Raw genomic sequence first — 19,109 nt, 5'->3', positions numbered from 1 at the left:
TTCAATTGGAGGCAGCTGCTTCTCGTTGCCTCTGATTGAAGGTCCTATTTATAGGGGTGTTTGTTCTATGGGGGTTTGTAGGTAGTTATTTCCTGGTTTAGTGTTTGTTGCACCTGACGGGACTGTTTGGAGTCGTTTGTTTTGTATACGTGTTTATTTTGTTTTTCCTTCTTCAAAATAAAAAGAAGATGAGTATACATTTTCACGCTACGTTTTGGTCCACTCCTTACGACAATTGTGACAGAACTACCCACCACCAACGGACCAAGCAGCGGAGGAAGGAGCAGCAGCAGAGCTATAAGGAATCATGGACATGGGAGCAGATACTAGCGGGAGAAGGACCATGGAGGAAGGCTGGAGAGGACCGAGAACGTTATGTGGGTACACGACTAGCAAGGAAGCCTGAGAGGCAGCCCCAATAAAAAAAAATTGGGGGGGGCACACGGGAAGATTGGCTAGGTCAGGCAATAGACCTGAGCCAACTTCCCGTGCTTATTATGGGGAGCAGCTGTTCCTCGTTGCCTCTAATTGAAAGTCCTATTTAGTAGGGGTGTTTTTCAATGGGTTTTGTGGGTAGTTGTTTCTTGTTTAGTTGTGTGCCTGACAAGACTGTTTTCGTCATTCTTTTTGTTCAGTGTTCATTTTTTGTTTAATACATAAGATAATGAGCATTCACATTCCCGCTTTTGGTCCAATTCATACGACGCCCGTGACAGATTAAATGGCAGGAATTGTGAAAAACTGAGTTAAAATGTATTCGGCTATGGTGTATGTAAACTTCTGAATTCAACTGTATATATGTTAAATGTTTTCTTTTCACTGCAATACTACTAGCCACTTAGCAATTGTATTAAGTTAGCTTTAGCTAGCCCAGATAGGTTCCCAATCTCATAACTAGCTATCAAGAAGCAATTTCAGGCTATCAATCAAGTTACAGTAGCTAGCTTGTCTAACTATCTTGCCTGCTGGCAAGTTTCAAATTTTTAATATTACATGCACAAGTACAGTGAAATGCCTTTCTTGCAAGCTTTAAACCCAACAATGCAATAATCAATAACAATGTAATACTAAAAATAAAATAAGGTAGAATAAAAACACGTGAAACAGAACTAAGAACACGAGAAAGTAAGTAAGTATAGTATTTACAGGGTCAGTCAGTTCCAGTAGCATATCTGCAATATGCAGGGATACTGGAGTGGTAGTGTTAGATATGTATAGGGGTAAGGTAACTAGGCATCAGGATATGTGATAAACAGAGTAGCAGCAGCGTATATTACGATTGTATGTGAGTGGGTGTATGTGTGTAGAGTCAGTATAAATGTATATTATGTGTGTGTGAGCAAATGAGGAAGTGGGTGTTTGTGTGTGTGATGGAGTGTCTGTGTCTGTGAGAGTGTAAATACAGACAGCTCAATAGGTATGCTTAGATATGCAGAAAAGTATACTTTTTTTTTACATAGAATTAAGCGTAGTGATTGTCTCTGGATTGCAGTAAAAGCTGTTTCAGTTGTTCAAAACATGTACACTTTTTGATGTTTGTGGGAAAGAAATAGGTGTGTGGGATTGAGTGATATACTGTAATTGTGAACAAGGACTAGCTAGCGTATTCACACAGGACTCAATTAGGTAAAGTAAGAGCAATGAGGGACATACATATTTTGTAATGCAGAATGACTCATCAAACATGAGTAGGCATACACACAACCTTTTCACACACTCAAGTTACCTACCAGTTCTGACCTCCCATGACCTCTAAATGTATTCCATAGGACATGGCACAGGAAATCCCTCAGTGCATTAGTATTCAGGTCCAGTGTCTGGGCCAGGGCTTTGTAGGTCAATATGAATGATATGATGGTCGATGGTCTGTGATGCAGATGTATGGCCACATCCTCATTCTGTACCAAACAGCATATGTCAAGCTGGTTGGATTATACCTTGCTCAAGGGGACATTATCTACAGTAGTCTACACCTCTGGATCCTGGGGTAAATGTAAAGGCAGTCCTAATGTAAAACTACCTTGGGCTACAAGGAGTTGAGATGCTTCTATGGGGCTCCTATAGAGGTAGAAACATCTTAGACTGTGAGCACACATTTCAATCACATTGTTGAGTCCCTGGATCAGGTGGGATTTCCTAGCCCAGGGACCATCACCCGTTGGGAAACGTGGGAGAGAGAGACTGACTGACGACGGGCCCAAACCCTCTCTTCGCACGACACTAACGGAGCTATCAGCCAGATTACAGAATCTAGCCGACAGTCATCGACCCAGACGAATGCTACATCGTGGATCCAGCAGCTCAGCCCCCTGTTAGAGGAGAGGAAGCCTGGACACACACACACACACACACACACACACACACACAACACACTCACTCAGAATTAGATCACCATCATCCGCATCCACAGCGGCGGAGATTCCATTTGCACAGCCACTCACCCTTTTGATGGTCTTATCTGGAGGGTGAAGCTTGGCTTGGCGGGATGGAGGGGATGAACACGGGGTTTCCCACTGGGGGATGAGGACCGGCCTGTTCTCTTCTCACACTGGGACACTTACTGTAGCTAGCAGACTGACGTTAAGCACATTACCAACACACGATGTACAGTTCTACAGTATGACTCCCTCAATACACCAATATGACAGGAATGACAGAAAATGAAACTAATGCACACAGTACGGATGTGTGACTGCTTGTGTTCACTGTATGTGAATTGTTGAATGCTGTGAGTGTGCATCTGTGTGGTCCTATGCTTGGTGGCTGTTTCACAATGCTCAGCCCTGTGATGGAAGAGAGATATTGTAAATTATTCACATTTCCAACAATAAAAAAAAAGAATCATGCTTATTTTCATCATCTCTGTACGCCAGCTAGCAATGCACATTCATCACTGTTTATAAAAATGAGCCTGGATCACTCTAAGCACCTTATTCGTCCCTGTTCTCGTAATTACCCATAAATTAATAAAATCTGACTGTGAGGGTTTATTGCTTGCGATACAGACCTCCTAACTTTGTTAAAGGAAAAAATATGAAGGGTTCTACAGCGAACAATCTCCTGATAATTAACAGGAAGATAAACAAAACATAAATTTGAATATTGCGTTTATTTGGACTACCACTCAAATATGCGTGAACCCCGCTATTTTAATTAAAAGATAAATCTATGTGACACTCTGCTTCCAAGTTAATTATTCGGCGCTGTATAATAAAAACGAAACCTATTAAACATGCCACGCACTGTATTTCTCCATTAACAGTAAAAAGTGCTCGCGCTGGGGACAACATTTCAAATCCACTGGGTTTTCTACCCCTAGCGTATCTCTCCAATACCTCCCCATTTTCTCAGTCTCTCTCTGCAGACTGACGCTCAAAATATTAAGCGTCAGTCCTACATTTTCTTCAGAGGCATAATAGTGAAGGCTTTGCTGGTGAGACGTAACAGGTGGTGCTCATTACGGTTTATGAAAGCCATTCTATCTCATTCAGTCTCATTTGGCGCCGCACATCACCAGCTTCTTTTCAATTTGACAGTCGTCAAAGATTACGGCACCTGGGATGAGCGCTTATCAGTGTGTTCTGTGGCTGTGTACCTGGGTTTCTCTGGAATGTGTAAGTGTCTGTCGACTGACAGTAACAGATCACGTGTGTGTGGTAATAACAGCAATCAGCGGTATAGTTCTCACATATACAGGTAGGTGTGTAGGCACAACTAGATTACATCAGGTGTTATTGGCAGTGAAGGAGTTACATGATCAGTTCTGAACAATTCCGATTAGGATTACTAAGGGAAGGCCTAACACAAGAGTGTTATTATGTTGCATGTTGGACCAGACAGAACCAGTATTCCCAGAGGTAGAGGTTTTATTTCGTCAAACACTGGTTTAAAAGGTACCGCTTCAAAGACTTCAGAACTTCCTAACAGCAGCAGGAAGTGTCAATGAAAAAGTGACTTTTGAATGAAGAACAACTTTGATTTACCGTTATCAGAATTGTTTTCCTCGTCTGTAAAACTGATGTGGAATAATAAATAATGCCCAATAATTATGTTTAAATACAAAGTTGTCTACTGGTTGTAAGCATATAGTAGTGGTGACAAAATCCCCTACTTATTTTACCTCCGATATAGAAATATACTTCATTAAGTAATGCGGACAGTATCGTGACCATGATCACGGAGTACAGAGAGAAATACATAGAAATGATTGAACTTCTTTGTTGGTGCAGGGATTTTCAGGTTCTAATTGTACATTTGTATCTGTTTCTTAATTGAGTCATGGCAAAAAAAATATTTTCTGGGAAAACATGGGTTGTTTTGTAATACAGACAGGTAAACAGTAGCACGGTAAGGGATGGACGAACACGTCACAGAGAATGGCAACCAACGATGTTTCCAGTGTCATAAACAGCATTATTTCCATATCGCATAGCTTGAAACGTACAGATATACTAGAAAACCTGAAAAGTGCTAGAAATGGAATGTAAATCTTTTTATTTTGTTTATTTTTTACTCTTTTGTTGTTCTTTTTTTCTCTAATATAGTTAGGTAGGCACACCCACACACACGTACCTACACACACGAAAAAGCAAGCGACTGGCACAGTCACCAAGAACACAGTAGTGCATTGAAACCTAAAGCTCACTACAGTCGTTTCAGTTGGATCTCAATGTTGTGGCTCCATGGTAGAGATCATACAAACAGTTGCATTACATTGACTCGATCTGAAGTAAGGCAGTGCGAAACTATGCCAGGAAAGCAAATGAACAAAAAAACACTGTAAGTAGATCGCTGAATGGCAGAAAAGTCCTAATTAAAATGACCCCATTTAAACCACAACTGCATTCTGTACATATCAATACTCTCTTTCCTTCTTTCTCTCTTGCTTTCTTTCCTTCTGTCTTTCATTCTTTATTTTCATATTTCTCTCTCTCAACTGATAGGGGCAGTGTGTTTGAGCGGACTGTAAACTCCTTTAGGCATAGCTTGTGGTGTTATAAGGCCCTGGGGTTTAAGTGTTCAGCTCTCCTTGGCTGTGAGGGAAAGATACTGACTTTCTTAAAGTCCAGATCATTTCTATTTATCAGAAGCATAAAAAATCCCCCCATGCTCCCATACCAACACAATAAAAAGCATCATATTCTGTTTACCCCCCACTATCCAATAGCCTTCAGCGAAAGGAAGTATACTGAAACTTTTTTTGCCCTTTAAGCAGCTTGATTTTATAGGATCAAAACTATATGGTTTGTTAATTGTTTCAGTAAAGTAGCATATAGAAAATCAACACAAAAAAACATGCAATAATTATACTCACAAAATGCTTTGTCCGAAACCTAAAAATGAATTGGAAAATACATTTGTAGAAAAAGTCCTTTTGTCTATTTTTTAAGTAATACATTTAAATTAGAGACAGGGAGCAGGTTGATTATCTTTATGTATTGTTGTTCATTCTGAAGCTGCTTTAGAAGAGCTTATAGGAAGATAGTCCTGCATCGTGTCTGAGGAAACAAGTTCTGTGATGTTCCTTCATTAGATTTCAGAATCACAGTCTTCATATACACGAAACGTTCAACCTCTGACTACATCAAGTTGTAGAGGTTCCAATTCCAATACGTGCATCTTCACTATCTACACTTTCAATTTCAAAGAACAACCACCCACCTCCTTAGAAATAGACTTCGCCATTATCTAACATAAAAGCTAAATGAAATAAAACACATTCTATTAACTCCACCTCTCAGTGTCTGGTAAGGTGATATCCAAATAAATGACAATATTGCACAGAACACATCTCTGTGACTCTAATGGCTTCTTTAAATACATCATTGATTTTTTTTTTTTACTTCCAGAGGCCATGTTGGATTTGAGTCGTTTTAAAGAGACAGAGAAAGTGGAGGGGGAGGAGGAGGAGGAGGAGGGTGGCTCTGGCCAGCTGATGGAACTGAGTTTGACCCCCTCGCATGTCGACCAGGGTTAGGTTACTCCTGTAGTGCAGTAGGGGCAGAGGGCTGAGGGTGGAGGGGGCTGGACTGATGGGTCGAGAAAGATGAAAAAATGAGAGGGGGGGGGGGGGTGAATTGATTTCCTCTGGGATGACAGCTCCAGTCAGGCTGGCACCAAGGCCGCCCCACCACTGCCGCTGCCTGCCCAGCCTCCACTGACTGCTCATCATTCGCCCTCTGCAAATGGCAGCAGCCGGTGTCATGTTCTGAGAGGGGTGTTTAACAGGCCTCTTCCATCTTCCCCAACTGTCGCTAAATCGTTTAAGGGATAATTTTTCTGATAAAAGCATTATTCTTTTTTTTGACAAAAGTCACTTTAAGGATTTTATCTATTTTCTTTTTTTTCTTTTTAATATAGTCGTCTCCACTGTTTGTCACATAACTACATTTAACATATCTGTGTTTTATATGAATGAACGTGTATGTGTAGTTTATATGCATGTTATGTTATTGTTATTAACCTAATACACACTGAGGATGTCCTGCAAGCTCTGGGTAAAATGGTACAGTCACCGATGCTCCCCTTTGTCTGGCAGTGCTTTAGGGGTAAACGAAGTGACTAATCCTTGTTATGTGGCTCTAGAGAGTACAGTAGTTGTAGAGTTGAAGGTTGGCACCCCCATGCCAGGTGACATCAGTCATGGATGCAGGGGGTCTCCAGCGAGAGGGGGTTCGGCCATGCCCCCCTGGGTTCCCGTGGGGTAGCTGGTGGTCCCATCATCAGAGTTCCCTGAGGCGTCCGAGTCGACGTGGGAGCGTTTGAAGCGGCGGTCAGGGTACTGGCTGTTGTCAAAGGGCATGCGGTGGACACACAGGACATGGGTCTTCAGGTTGCCCTTCTGAGAGGCACCGTAGGAGCAGTACCTGCACTGGAACGGCTTCCGACCCCCCTGACCTCCGTGACCTCCGAGACCTGTACGAGGACAACAAGAGAGAGACAACAGTCAGTCACCTCATCACTACTCAGGATTACTTTATCAGAATGTAAAATGAGCTCTGTCACCGAGGCACTGAATGCGACTCTACAGTCTGTCTACTACACAGTGCTTTAGCTTTAGTACTCTCCTGAGACGTGTCTTTAAAACTCTTTCAGTGTTCGCTCTTTTAACCTGCATCTTTTCAGAGGAGCCGCAGCGGTTCCCCCTGAACATTGCAGTGTTTTAGCGGTGCACTGCACAAGCTGCATCCTTCACCGCTCCCAACAGTTGCATGTGCTGTACTCTCTAGACAGGATTTGATCATCACTGCAGCAAACACAATGGCCCCTTACTAGCCCGCGCTGTTTGTTTGAGCGATGTAGAATACGTGCCCGTCGTAACCGACTTCACTTATCTCGCTCATCCACCCGAGAGGAAACCCAGACATGTTCTCTTGTACACTACTTTAGGTTTTTATTAATAACGGTACATTTTCTCTCCTCTAATTAAAAAAAAAATATATCTGTTTGAGATGTAGTAAATCAAATGAACAGAGTTTATAGACGCTGTGTAGGTGCAGGGAATGTAACGACATGAAGAGAAGGATAGGAATTAAAGGTACACAAAACGCATACACACACACTGATACATTGTGGTGCCGCGAAGAGACAGGATTTAGAGGCACTTTGTGTTTGTCGTTCTAACTCTGGCTTTGGAGTCTCAGCGGCTTTCAAATACCACAATGTCTGCTCAGGACCTACACAAAGGGGATTGGTATGAGTTTTTGGAGCTTTAGATGTTCCAGCTGTCTGAATGTTTCGATAAGCGAGCCGGCGACACACGACGAAGACCCCCTTTTATTCCTGTGCAGTTTAATTTCACACTCTCTTACATTACGTTAAGTCCGAGAGGCAGAATATCTCATCCCATTTTACACTTAAGGGGGGCCGAGTGTTGCCCCAAACAAGTCAACTCTATTCTTCTTCCCTTTTCTATCTCTCTTTTTTTTCTGCACTTTTAAAATAAACGGATCAGTTCTAACGTTGCAGCGAGGTCTAGCCAAGGTAAAAAGTGCAATCTAGAATTTAAAAAAACACAATGACATTGACTGTCCTAGATGAAGACGAAGGCACGCTGTTTCTGAGATTACCAGAATGACTTACTCATGCATAACACTGTAGGAATATGGTGCTCATCCTAGGTTGAATTGTAAACTAAATAGTTTCTTCCTTTCAAAAGAAGAAAACACACATATGGCCCCCCTTCCCTGCAGCATCTCTGCATAGCGTTGTTGAAATGAAGGGCATCAGTCTGGCCTGTGTGTTCTGGGATTTATAGGGTGTGTGGTGTTGGACTGAGGAATGACAGATGCCTGGACCAAACTGCATTGAGACAGTCATGCTTCTTAAGTTTCCATCTAATCCACCTACTCCTGCACACACTCCGATAACCCAAACAAAAGGCCAGCACATAAAGACACAACAGCACTGCCCGCATGGATTATTCCCAAGATGGCTCCCACCGATTCACCCACCACCTGCCTCAGATACCAACACTTCTTCTGATTCTCTAAAGGGCTAACCCACACCTACTTACATCACCCACTTTAATCCTGCTACAGATCATACATCTGCACACAAACATGTTGGGATCTGCAAAACAGAATAGAGCTGTGTGTGTGCGCGCGCGTGTGTGTGTGTGTGCGTGCGTGTGTGTAGTCGCCCACACAATGGGTCAGCAGGTAGAACAGTGCTGACTGTACAGGAGAGATTTTCCTTTTCCCCTTCATGACACACTCCGCTGGGCCATTGTGTGTGGAGGTGCCGAGTGACAAGAAACAGGAAAAATAGTTTAACCTCAGAAACCTCTCCCCCTCATTCCTTCTCTTGCTTTCTCTCTCCTTTTCTTTCTCGTATTTCACTCCCTCTGTCTTTCCATCTTTCTATTTCTTTCTCTCTCTCTCTCGCGCTCTTTCTCTCTCTCTTTCCCTTTCTATCCCTCTCTGTCTTGTGTCCAGAGACTGTTCAAAACCCAACCCAAAGCTTTATCTGAAAAGAAAGAGAAAACACTGGTCTTGTTTTCATTAGTGTGGCATTATCTAGGTCTCCTAATTAACACCCAAAGGCCTTGAGCGTAGAGATCAGAGGGAACAAAGGGGGAGGGAGGGCTGGGTTACTACCACATGACTTCCTCAAACAACCCACTGTATCTACTCACTCTGCCCGCGCCCCCTACTTACCCCTCAGCCCTCTCTCCTCCACGCCTCGGAGAAGAAAAAGGCAGGAGGAGACCGCCCTCATTCCCCTCCACTCTCACATCCTCCTCCTCCTTTGCTTCCACCTCCTCACCCCTCCCTTGCCAGCCTCTCTACTGCTGGGTGGCTGCAGATGGGTACTGTAGCTCGCTCCTTTTGTCCGCTCCCTAGCTAACAGAGATGTGTTGGATGTTGTCTGCGGTGAAGCTCTCTGATCATGTTTCCAAGTAGAGAGAGAAGTAAGAGAGATCCACGAGGTGCTGCTATAATCCTATCTCTCTCCTCTATTGCCATAGCCACGATTTCCCCCTCTCCACTCAAGCATCTCTCTCTCTCTCTCTCCTAGTGAACGTCGCAGTGTAACAGCCTCATGACTGCTTCCCTCTGGTGGCTCCTTCTACGATCCACACACGAACAATGCTTACACAAACCTGTACACACACACACATTTACAAATGCACAGTTATACGCATATGTTCAAACACACAAATCTGTTCACAAACATACACATGAACGTACACTAAATGTTCACATGTACACGAAGCCAACACGCAGACACACACTCTCCCACGACATTGCCTTGGCATGTAATCAAAACCACTCTTATATAAACTCCATCTGATGCCAGTGTTACCATCTGTGAGAGAGCACTCCTCACTTACGTCTGCAGGCAAGAAGCCCCTCTTCCGAAGCCTGACGAACAGAGCAAGTGCGTGTGTATGTGTGTGTGTGGTGTGTGTGAGGGAGGGAAGAGAGAGGGGGAAATGATTAATTTGCAGACTGCTTGCGATTTGCTCATATATTATTATAGCGACTCATCAGCACATGACCAATCCCCAGGCCCTGCACAGCAGAAAGAAGCTGCTGGGCTTCAGCACTTTCAGTGTGTATCTCTGTGTATGTGTGTCTGTGAGGGTGTGTGTGTGCAAGAGGTAAAGTGTGTGCCGGTGATAGGTTTTGTGTTCGAGTGTGTGTGAAACATTCCTGTGTGTGTGTTTGCAGGTGTGTGTGTGTGCGTGTGTGTGTGTGTGTGTGTGTGTGTGTGTGTGTGTGTGTGTGTGTGTGTGTGTGTGTGTGTGTGTGTGTGTGTGTGTGTGTGTGTGTGTGTGTGTGTGTGTGTGTGTGTGTGTGTGTGTTGGCACTTGACAGACTGCAGAGCCTCTAATGACTTTCAGATGCTCACAAACAGTCATTCTACCCTGAGAATGAAGGGAAAAGGCTGTGTGTGTGGTGGGGGGGGTGTCTGTCTCATTTCCTCCCTGTGTGTTATTAAGGGTTTAGAATCATGACACACATTACAGGTACTCTAACATGCACTCTCTTACAGACTGTACTACACACTGAATGACCAGTGGCAATGGCTAGAGCTTCAATCTAAAATCAGTTATCTCATTAGCGTGATAGGGGAGAGTGGGGCATATTGAGCCATATTGTACACTCAACATCACCACATCAAAGGAAATATAGTCTTCTTTCTAACAAAGATATATACATATATTTTAGGATGCTGTGTTTCGGTGTGAATAATCAGAAGTCATGTAAACATAACAGTTTTGAAAACATAGCTTGTCCAAAAAGTGTCCTCTTACCCTGGGTATTGAGGAAATTGAACATAAGCCTTGGGGTAAGATGTATTCGAGGCTACTAAGCCGATGAAACTGGTCCGCAAGATTTTTGATATATTTAGATGTTATGTTATCGGACAAGACACTGGTGCCTCTGCTTCTCTATCATAGACTCTCTTTCACACAGGTACATGTTTGGTTTCTCTTTTTTCAATGTACCTCTTCAGTATCATAAGGTCTATTTGTTCATCCCATTACTGCAGCTCGAATGGACCAGCCCTTCTCTCACTTCCTTGTCTGGTCTCTCAATAACCTTAAGGGGATATACACGGGGCATGAAGATGTCTGCTCTGTAACTGCCCTGTAACAATAAAAATGCACTATCGTGAGTTCATATGCATAACAAATGGCAAATATACTATGCATATTATGCATAAAACTGACCAAATATAATAATAATTTGTATGCGGTATGTTGAGCCCTTGGCTATGTTTAGCCCCTTGCCAAACTGCACAATTTACCCCAAAGCAACCATTTGACTATATTAACCCTCACAGGTACAATGATACACTTTCATGCCAGGTTTAGGACCTCATATTGTAGCTTATAGATACCAAAACTGATGTATAAAACAGTCTTGAAACTATGTAATTTGGTTTAGATACAAGCATCATTAAACCTATAACACAATAAATGAATTTGACTTTGTGAAAATACGTTTTTTTGGACCTAACTTGCTTAGCAATTTTTCCATGTGGTTTCTTCCTTCACAGACTCCATGACAGGATGACCTCTTCCTAATTATTTGGTCACATGATTCATTTTGTGTATGGTCTACTAGAAAAGATGGGCATCTCAACTAACCCTATGGCACAGCTAACCCCACTCTCCTCTAAGGTTCAATCCAAATACCCCCCCTGGCCCTCCCCTTAGCCCCATCGAGTCATAGTGGTATCCCAAATCAACTTTGAGCAAGGTGTAGCTCCTTTTCAGCCCTCTAGTTGGCTCTCCAAACAAAGCGAATTGAGATGCAGACTTTCTATCAAGTGTTTCCCAAAACTCCCATGAAGCTCTGTTACCCAACCCTGGAAAGTTGCTTCAAGAATAATGTCTGACAAAAATATTAGAATTGAAGTAGAAAATTAAACATTTACAGGAATATGTTAGTTAATGTAGAGACAAACGATTATGCATATTTGTTTGTCATGACATTAACTTACGAAAATGGCTATTTAACAAGCTAACATTAGCCAGCTAGCTATACATTTAGATTGCTATATGAGCGTTTGACATTTGTATGAATTATAATTTGTGTTGTTTAAAGGGATAGTTCACCCAAATTACAAATGTCATATTGGTTTCCTTACCCTCTAAGCACTATGGACAAGGCATGACAGCAATCCATGCTTTGGTTTAGTTTCCCTGGCACTGTTTCCACATGGTAACGTTTAGCATTCATGGCACAAATCCCATCCAATTCCTGCTAACGATATTAGCATTTTCCACACAACATCATCCAAAAGTATCTACAACTAATTGTGAAGCTCAACAAAGTCACTTATAGATGATTTGAACATGATATGGGAAAAATGCTAATATCAGTACCATGACTTGAATGGGATTTGTCCCACAAATGCTAAAATGTAAGCATTTGGAAAATGCACCAGGGAAACAAAACCAAAGCATGGATTGCTGTCATACCTTGTCCATAGATTGCTTACAGGGTAAGGAAACCAATGTGTCATTTTGTAAACGGGTGAACTATCCTTTTAATGTTTTAGGGACTCCTGAGCAAACCAGGCTGTCATCTTGTGAAACCCAGTGGTTGTAAGTGGATGCATTTACTGCAAATTGAATGAGCAATTTTGTAAGCTTGCCTTGCTGTTCATATATATATATATATATATATTTTAAAGTCCATCATTTGTCAATGTTCTTTATTGTAGCTAGTAACGTTGACGTTAGAGATTGAAGATACGTGTGATGTAATGCAGCCAAAGTAATGTACTGTAGCTAACTCTTTTCTTGCTTATTGTGTAGTGGAGGATAAAAATACCTGTATGCCTATGTAGCTATGTAGCCGATCAGTGTTTGGACCCTTAAACCTTTGGTATAAATATTAGTGCAGAACAGTAGTTTTAATTGCTTCCAATGGTTAATCACGACTGAGTGAAGGAAATGTGAAAGTGTAGAATGGCACCGGAGAGGATGGCTGGCGTTTTAAATCCCCATCATTTGCGTGAAGAAAATACAGAGGAAAACGGGGCAGAGGTCGGGCTGCCTTCTGAGAATTCGTAGCCGTGCGAGTAAACCCCTACAGCCATCCGTTCTATTGGCCAACGTGCAATCATTGGAAAATAAAATAGTTGACCTACGATCAAGATTATCCTACCAATGGGACATTAAAAACTGTAATATCTTGTGTTTCACCGAGTCGTGGCCAAACTACGACACGGATAATACAGAGTTTGGCGGGAGTTTCCATGCACCGGCAAAACAGAGAAGCTACGTCTGGTAAGACAAGGGGTGGGAGTGTGTGTCTATTTGTCAATATCAGCTGGTGCGCGATTGTCACACCTTGACATGAGAGAGCCTTTTTTATGTCTCTATTTAGGTTTGGTGAGGGTGTGATTTGGGTGGGCATTCTATGTCCTTTTTTCTATGCTTTGTATTTCTTTGTTTTGGCCTGGTATGGCTCTCAATCAGGGACAGCTGTACATCGTTGTCGCTGATTGGGAGTCATACTTAGGCAGCCTGTTTTCCTTTGGGGTTTGTGGGTAGTTATTTTCTGTTTAGTGTTTTGTTATACCTGACAGAACTGTTTGGCGGTCATTTTCTTGTTTTGTTCAAAGTGTCTCGATTAAAATTAAATATGAGCACTCAACACGCTGCGCCTTGGTCTACTTCTTCAGACAGCCGTTACAGCGATGTCTAATATTAAAGAAGTCTCGAGGTATTGCTCGCCTGAGGTTGAGTACCTTATGATAAGCTGTAGACCACACTATCTATGAAGAGAGTTCTCATCTATATTATTCGTAGCCATCTATTTACCATCCCAAACCAATGCTGGCACTAGGACCGCACTCAACCAACTGAATAAGACCATAAACAAACAAGGAAATGCTCATCTAGAAGTGGCGCTCCTAGTGGCCGGGGACTTTAATGCAGGCAAACTTAAATCCGTTTTACCTCATTTCTACCAGCATGTCACATGTGCAACCAGAGGAAACAAAACTCTAGACCACCTTCACTCCTTTTCTGGGGGCGGCAGGTAGCCTAGTGGTTAAAGCATTGGACTAGTAACCGAAAGGTTGCTAGATCAAATCCCCGAGCTGACAAGGTAAAAATCTGTCGTTCTGCCCCTAAACAAGGCAGTTAGCCTAGGAACAGTGGGATATCATTGAAAATAAGAATTTGTTCTTAACTGACTTGCCTAGTTAAATAAAGGTTAAATAATAAATAAATAAAACTCCACACACAGACATGCATACAAAACTCCCCCCCCTCCATTTGGCAAATCTGACCATAATTCTATCCCTCTGCTTACAAGCAAAAACTAAAGCAGGAAGTACCAGTGACTCGCTCAATACGGACGTGGTCAGATGATGCTGTTTTGCTAGCTAATCTGGGATTCGTCAAATGGCATTGAGAAGTATACCACCTCAGTCATCGGCTTCATCAATAAGTGCATCGACGACATCGTCCCCACAGTGACCGTATGCACATATTCCAACCAGAAGCCATAGATTACAGGCAACATCAGTATTGAGCTAAAGTCTAGAGCTGCTGCTTTCAAGGAGCGGGACACTAATCCGAACGCTTATAACAAATCACGCTATGCCCTCAGACGGACCATCAAACAAGCAAAGCGTCAATACAGGATTAAGATTGAATCTCACTACAACGGCTCTGACACTCATCGGATGTGGCTGGGCTTGAAAACTATTACGGACTACAAAGGGAAACCCAGACGCGTGCTGCCCAGTGACACAAGCCTACTAGACGAGCTAAATGCCCTTAATGCTCGCTTCGAGGCCAGCAACACTGAAGCATGCATGAGAGCACCATCTGTTCTGGACGACTGTGTGATAACGCTCTCGGTAGCCGATGTGAGCAAGACCTTTAAACAGGTCAAAATTCACAAAGCCGCGGGGCCAGACGGATTACCAGGACGGGTACACAAAGCATGCGCGGAGCAACTGGCAAGTGTCTTCACTGACTATTTCAACCTCTCCCTGACCGAGTATGTAATACCAACATGATTCACGCAGACCACAATAGTCCCTGTGCCGAAGGAAGGGAAGGTAACCTGCCTATATGATTACCGCCCCATAGCACTCACGTTGGTACCCATGAAGTGCTTTGAAAGGCTGGTCATGGCTCATATCAACAGCATTCTCCCGAATACCCTAGACCCACTACAATTCGCATACGGCCCCAAAAGATCCACAGATGATGCAATCTCTATCGCATTCCATATTGCCCTTTCCCACCTGGACAAAAGGATCACCTAAGTGAGAATGCTGTTCATTGACTACAGCTCAGCGTTCAACACCATAGTGCACACGAAGCTCATCACTAAGCTAAGGACCCTGGGACTAAACACCTCCCTCTGCAACTGGATCCTGGACTTCCTGACAGGCCGCCCCCAGGTGGTAAGGGTAGGCAACAACATGTCTGCCACGCTGCTCCTCAACACTGGGGCACCTCAGCAGTGTGTACTTAGTCTCCTCCTGTACTCCCTGTTCACCCACGACTGCATGGCCAAACACGACTCCAACACTATCATTAGGTTTTCTGACAACACAACAGTGGTAGGCCTGATCACCGACAACAATGAGACCGCTTATAGGGAGGAGGTCAGAGACCTGTCAATGTGGTGCCAGGACAACAACCTCTCCCTCAATGTGAGCAAGACAAAGGAGCTGATCGTGGACTACAGAAAAAGGCGGGCCGAACATTCCCCAATTAACATCAACGAGGCTGTAGTGGAGCGGGTCAAAAGTTTCAAGTTTCTTGGTGTCCACATCACCAACAAACTATCATGGTCCAAACACACCAAGACAGTCATTAAGAGGGCACGACAACACCTTTCCCCACCCAGGAGACTGAAAAGATTTGGCATGGGTCCCCAGATCCTCAAAAGGTTATACAGCCGCACCATCGAGAGCATCCTGACCGGTTGCATCACTGCCTGGTATGGCAACTGCTCGGCATCTGACCATAAGCCTCTACAGAGGGTACTGCGTACGGCCCAGTACATCACTGGGGCCAAGCTTCCAGCCATCCAGGACCTATATACTAGGCCCCAAAAATTGTCAGAGACACCTGTCACCCAAGTTATGGACTGTTTTCTCTGCTACCGCATGGCAAGCGGCACCGGAGCACCAAGTCTAGGACCAAAAGGCTCGTTAACAGCTTCTACCCCCAAGCCATAAGACTGCTGAACAATTAATCAAATGGCCACCGGACTATTTACATTGACACCCTCCCCCCCATTTGTTTTGTATGCTGCTGCTACTCACTGTTTATTATCTATGCATTGTCACTTCACCCCTACCTCCTTGTACAAATTACCTCGACTAACCTGTACCCCCGCACATTGACTCGGTACCGGTACCCCCTGTATATAGCCTCGTTATTGTTATTTTATTGTGTTACTATTTTATTATTTTTTACTTTATTTTATTTGGTCAACATTTTCTGAACTCTTTCTTGAACTGCACTGTTGGTTAAAGGCTTGTAAGTGAGCATTTCACTGTAAGGTCTACACTTGTGACAAATAAAATTTGATTTGATGTGTTACATGTCAAGCTGCTATTATGTAATGAATGTCCCTGCTTCAATACTGCTCTACGTTGAATCACGGCCATGGCAGCCAGAGGATGGCTACATTATGGCACATTGTTGTTTTGCAGTTTTCATTTGTTGCTCGTACGGTAAGTACATATTTGTTGCATGCGAAATTTAAAGAAAGCTATTACTGTAGCCAGTCCGAGCATTGTGAAAAACACAAGGCTCGTAGTCAACGAATTGCGTGGTAGGCTATCCTTTGGCGGCTTTTGCTGTGAGCGAGTGATGTCCCATTCCTTAGGATTATTTACCTCTCCCTACCACTAGTTGCTTTGTTTTTGAGAGACACTCCATCACCGAGGGACACTTGAAAACGAGGGTAGAAATAAAGAATGGCACAAGTAAAGTTAGCCAAACCATTTTTACTTGTATTAGGGAAACCTTGTCGCCATCTTTAAAATAGCCTTCTATATTGCTGTGTTTGAATTTCTATGTATAAAGATGACCACAATATGTTCTGAATCAGTATTTAAGGGATACTTCGGGATTTTGGCATTGAGGCCCTTTATCTACTTCCCCAGAGTCAGACAAACTTGTGGATACCATTTTTATGTCTATAATGTGTCCAGTATAAAGGAATTTAGAGCTAGTTTCGTGAGCCAGATACCCATACACTTCCAGTAATTGAGCTAACTTCTAACAGTTAGAAATTGCGCTAACGCTAGTTAGCAACTTTCTTCTAACCGCACGCAGAGACATAAAAATTCAGTTCATCTGACTCTGGGGAAGTAGATAAAGGGCCTCATTGCCAAAATCTTGAAATATCACTTTGAGGAGGAAAGCAATACATTTCTTTGGGAGGTAAAGAAAACATGTTAACTGTACAGGGAAGTCCTTTAATATCACAAAGCAGTCTCTAATTAACATGTACAGTATAAGGAAACATACGGTATCTCTACATGTAAACATATATGACATAATGATGTGTATGTTTGTGTGCTGCCGTGGATATGTACAGAATGTGCATGACAAACAGAGAAAAAAAAGTAAGGTGTTCAAGTCTCTATAAGAGACAAATACCGAGAGAGGTGAGCATGTGTGTTTGTGATTGGGTTTGAGAGAGAGTGTTGTGTATCAAAGAGTAGCGCTATGCTCCATTCCTCTGAAGAGGGGGGAAAAAGGGGAGTTGCGTCTGGGGAGAGAGAGCCACAGAAGGTGTGAGCAGTAAAATGTGATGCACCATCTGTCGGCCAATAATAACCTGCGTGTTGTAAAGGCTCAGAGTTTAGTCAGCCAACAGCACTCCCAATCACCTAAGTACCACCTCACCCTCCATGTCCAACCTACACATCTACACCCCCTTATTCCGACCTATAACCCTTTCTGGGGCATCCTAGTAATCATTTCTAAGAGTTACAGTACACTTAGAAAAAAGGGTTACAAAAGGGTTCTTCGACTATCCCCATAGGAGAACCGTTTTTGTTACCAGGTAGGACCCTTTTTGGTTCCAAGTAGAAACCTCTGTGGAAAGGGTTCTAAATGGAACCCAAAAAGGTTCCGCCTGGAAACAAAAACGTTCCACCTGGAACCAGAAAGGGTTCTTCAAAGGTTTCTTCTATGGGGACAGTCAAAGAACCCTTTTAGGTTCCTCGACACCGGTGCCCCCGCACATTGACTCTGTACCGGTATCCCCTGTATATAGCCCCGCTATTGTTATGTACTGCTGCTCTTTAATAATTTGTTATTCTTATCTCTTAATATTTGTTTTTTTTGGGGGGGGTATTTTCTTAAAACTGAATTGTTTGTTAAGGGCTTGTAAGTAAGAATTTCACTGTCAGGTCTACACCTGTTGTATTTGGCGCATGTGACAAATACAATTTGATTTGATTTGATTTGAAAGCATTTTTTTTCTAAGAGTGTACTGTAGAGCTGGGCGATATGGACAAAAATCCATGTTGCGATAAAATGCTTGAATTGATGCGACAACAATAAATAGAACGATAAGTTTATAACATTAATGTTCAAGAAAGAAGACGAGTCGGCGGCCAGTGAAGGTTTATCGCAACGATAACCTGCCATTTTAAATCAAATCAAATCAAATTGTATTTGTCACATACACATGGTTAGCAGATGTTAATGCGAGTGTAGCGAACTGCTTGTGCTTCTAGTTCCGACCATACAGTAATATCTAACAAGTAATCTAACCAAACAATTTCACAACAACTACCTTATATACACAAGTGTAAAGGAATGAATAAGAATATGTACATAAAAATATATGAATGAGCGATGGCCGAAAGGCATAGGCAAGATGCAGTAGATGTTATAGAGTGCAGTATATACATATGAGATAATACATATAATGAGTAATGTAGGCTATGTAAACATGATATAAAGTGGCATTGTTTAAAGTGGCTAGTGATAAATTCATTACATCCATTTTTTCATTATTAAAGTGGCTAGAGATGAGTCAGTATGTTGGCAGCAGCCACTCAATGTTAGTGATGGCTGTTTAACAGTCTGATGGCCTTGAGATAGAAGTTGTTTTTCAAGTCTCTCGATCCCCGCTTTGATGCAC

The 19,109-nt window shown here is 42.7% G+C and overlaps 1 protein-coding gene across 13 annotated transcripts in view; it reads right to left on the bottom strand.

The window, feature by feature from the left end:
* Positions 1-4,168: 4,168 nt before the first annotated feature.
* LOC106562015 (zinc finger protein 536-like) overlaps positions 4,169-19,109 on the bottom strand; it is a 183,900-nt gene continuing 168,959 nt past the window's right edge. For all 13 annotated transcript variants that reach the window (XM_045689040.1, XM_045689046.1, XM_045689038.1 and 10 more), the window contains one exon: positions 4,169-6,915. In XM_045689040.1, coding sequence (XP_045544996.1) covers positions 6,641-6,915 — 275 coding nt within the window. In that variant the 3' untranslated portion in view covers positions 4,169-6,640. The remainder of the gene's footprint in view (positions 6,916-19,109) is intronic.

Source organism: Salmo salar, chromosome ssa11 (genome assembly GCF_905237065.1).
Source record: "Salmo salar chromosome ssa11, Ssal_v3.1, whole genome shotgun sequence".
In the NCBI taxonomy this organism is placed as follows: Eukaryota; Metazoa; Chordata; class Actinopteri; order Salmoniformes; family Salmonidae; genus Salmo; species Salmo salar.
This window is presented reverse-complemented; position numbering and strand designations above follow the sequence as displayed.